Genomic DNA, 2317 nt, shown 5'->3' on the forward strand with positions numbered 1-2317 from the left:
CTCTCTTTCCCTCTCCCTCTCTCTCTTTCCCTCTGCCTCTCTCTCTCTTTCCCTCTGCCTCTCTCTCTCTTTCCCTCTCTCTCTTTCCCTCTGCCTCTCTCTCTTTCTCTCTCTCTCTCTCTCTCTCCCTCTCCCTCTCTCTCTTTCCCTCTGCCTCTCTCTCTCTTTCCCTCTGCCTCTCTCTCTCTTTCCCTCTCTCTCTTTCTCTCTCCCTCTCTCTCTCTCTCTCTCTCACTCTTTCCCTCTGCCTCTCTCTCTTTCCATCTCCCTCTCTCTCTCCTTCCCTCTCCCTCTCTGTCTTTCCCTCTCCCTCCCTCTCTCTCTTTCCCTCTCCCTTCCTCTCCCTTCCTCTCTCTCCCTCTCTCTCTTTCCCTCTCCCTCTTTCCCTCTCCCTCTCTTTCCCTCTCCCTCTCTCTCTCTTTCCCTCTCCCTCTCTCACTCAACCTCTCTACCCATCTTTCTCTATTTTTTAAATATTTTTTTTCCCACAGACAAGTTAACAGAAGCATGATGACATTTGCATCAATGACCTTTGGTCACGAAAGGCTTAATTACAATATTTATTACTGTCAACGGATAAAATATATTAACATCTGTGATAAAAATGGCAGAAAACATTTTTGGGGTATTTAACTGTCAAACCATGACAGGAAGTATGGGCTTTATGAGCTATAGGACAGTGGGGGACACCAATGAGTTGTAAGTGGACCAGCTACACGGTTCTCATTGTTGGGGAGCCTTGTGATAATGATCAGATCTTCTTCTCCTCGCTGAGCTCACTATTAGGAAACATTTTGCCTTTCCCCAATCTGGATATTAATATTTTTTTTTGTGCTGAAGCTGCAGAAAGTTTTAGGGACTCACCTCGGCACGCACTCCCCTCCCTGGTGATCGCCTGCTTGCACACGCTACATGACTTCACCTTCTTAAAGTTCTTTATCTTGAATGTGTGACAGTTCTGTCCCTCCAGGTCTTCAGGCTGTGAAAGGGAAAAATGGAATGATCAGTATTTATCACAAGGCTGTCATCTCACTTCCTTCATTACTTATGCTAAAGGGACAGTTCACCCAAAAAGAGATGTTTCAGTTAAAGGGGAAGTCTGAGTCACCCAATGGACTCTTAACATTGTCCAGGGACTAACAACAAAGTCACAGTCGCCAAAGTTCATCGTCCAGAGGTGTGTAGACATCAGGGCTTCTCACAACTAAGCAGCACTTCAAACAGTCAGGGTGTCTGAGGTCTATCATACAGGAAACAGAAAAAGCAGTGCACCTCTCCTGTGTAGAAGCCTTTAATGAGTGAAAATGTTAAAACATTCAAGACAGGTACTCACAAGCAGCCAATGTTAAAAAGCCTCTAATGTTTGTTTTTGTGTGTTTTGCCTAACTTGATGACTGTTATACGCTGTATTTGACCTCAGCACAATGTGTACATATGTGACTATGCACACAGGCAAATGTTTGTCCGAATGTTTTCAATCTTTGTACTGTTGGAAAACTTAATAAAACTTTTTTCTGAAAAAAAAAAAAAGCCTGTAATGTGCAGGGGTGAATCTGCACTGAATGGACATCAGATGTCAGTCACGTCAGGACCCTCGATAAAAGCAATCCTCCTGTTTATTCTGTATGATTTTCCAGAGACTCCAGCAGTGGGATGCTATGCCACGGTTGTAGGCTCTAATTCAGCCCATTCTAGGAATTCTAGTGTTCCCATCTACATTTGGGTATTCTGACTCATCCTGATGTTCAATAATCTTAAAACATCACTAGGGAGGGCTGATCTCATAACGGTCTTTACAATTGTGCAGACCTGAAATTTAAAGGAGAACTATGGGGTCAGGGGTTTTCCCCATAGTTCTCCTTAGGGTAACGGGAGGACACAAACTAGCGTCCTCCCTTCACCCTAAACTCAGTATACCGCGAGCTACAGCTGGCGGTATACTGAGACGCCGCCCAGAGATCCGCCACCCAGAGATGTCGAGATCCGCCCAGCTGCGTGAGTGACAGCTGGCTCTGCCTATCTAGAGGCAGAGCCAGCAAATTAAATCTCACCACTGGAGGGATAAAAGAACCCATTAGGTGGAATACATTTCCAGTTTTGGAGTGACTATGTGTTTCTTAGGAGGCTATACAAATCTGCCATTTTCACCATCATTGGTGCTGATTTGGCCATTCTTGGTGACAAAAAAACCCTCTGGGTCTGCATGCATGCTTAATGCAATTGGATTGCACAATTTAGGTAGATTTAAATGTACAAAAGTGTCAGCATGAGCGTGATTACTCAAGACTCAATTCTACAAACTTTAAATAATGTTATA

The 2317-nt window shown here is 44.3% G+C and overlaps 1 protein-coding gene across 1 annotated transcript in view; it reads right to left on the bottom strand.

Moving 5' to 3' along the window:
- TNS1 (tensin 1) overlaps positions 1 to 2317 on the bottom strand; it is a 326036-nt gene that overhangs the window by 287086 nt on the left and 36633 nt on the right. The window contains 1 exon segment of the mRNA XM_018552581.1: positions 865 to 1021. Within this exon segment, the coding sequence (XP_018408083.1) occupies positions 865 to 1021 (157 nt within the window).

Source organism: Nanorana parkeri, unplaced genomic scaffold (genome assembly GCF_000935625.1).
Source record: "Nanorana parkeri isolate BGI_ZX_2015 unplaced genomic scaffold, ASM93562v1 scaffold92, whole genome shotgun sequence".
Taxonomy (NCBI): domain Eukaryota; kingdom Metazoa; phylum Chordata; class Amphibia; order Anura; family Dicroglossidae; genus Nanorana; species Nanorana parkeri.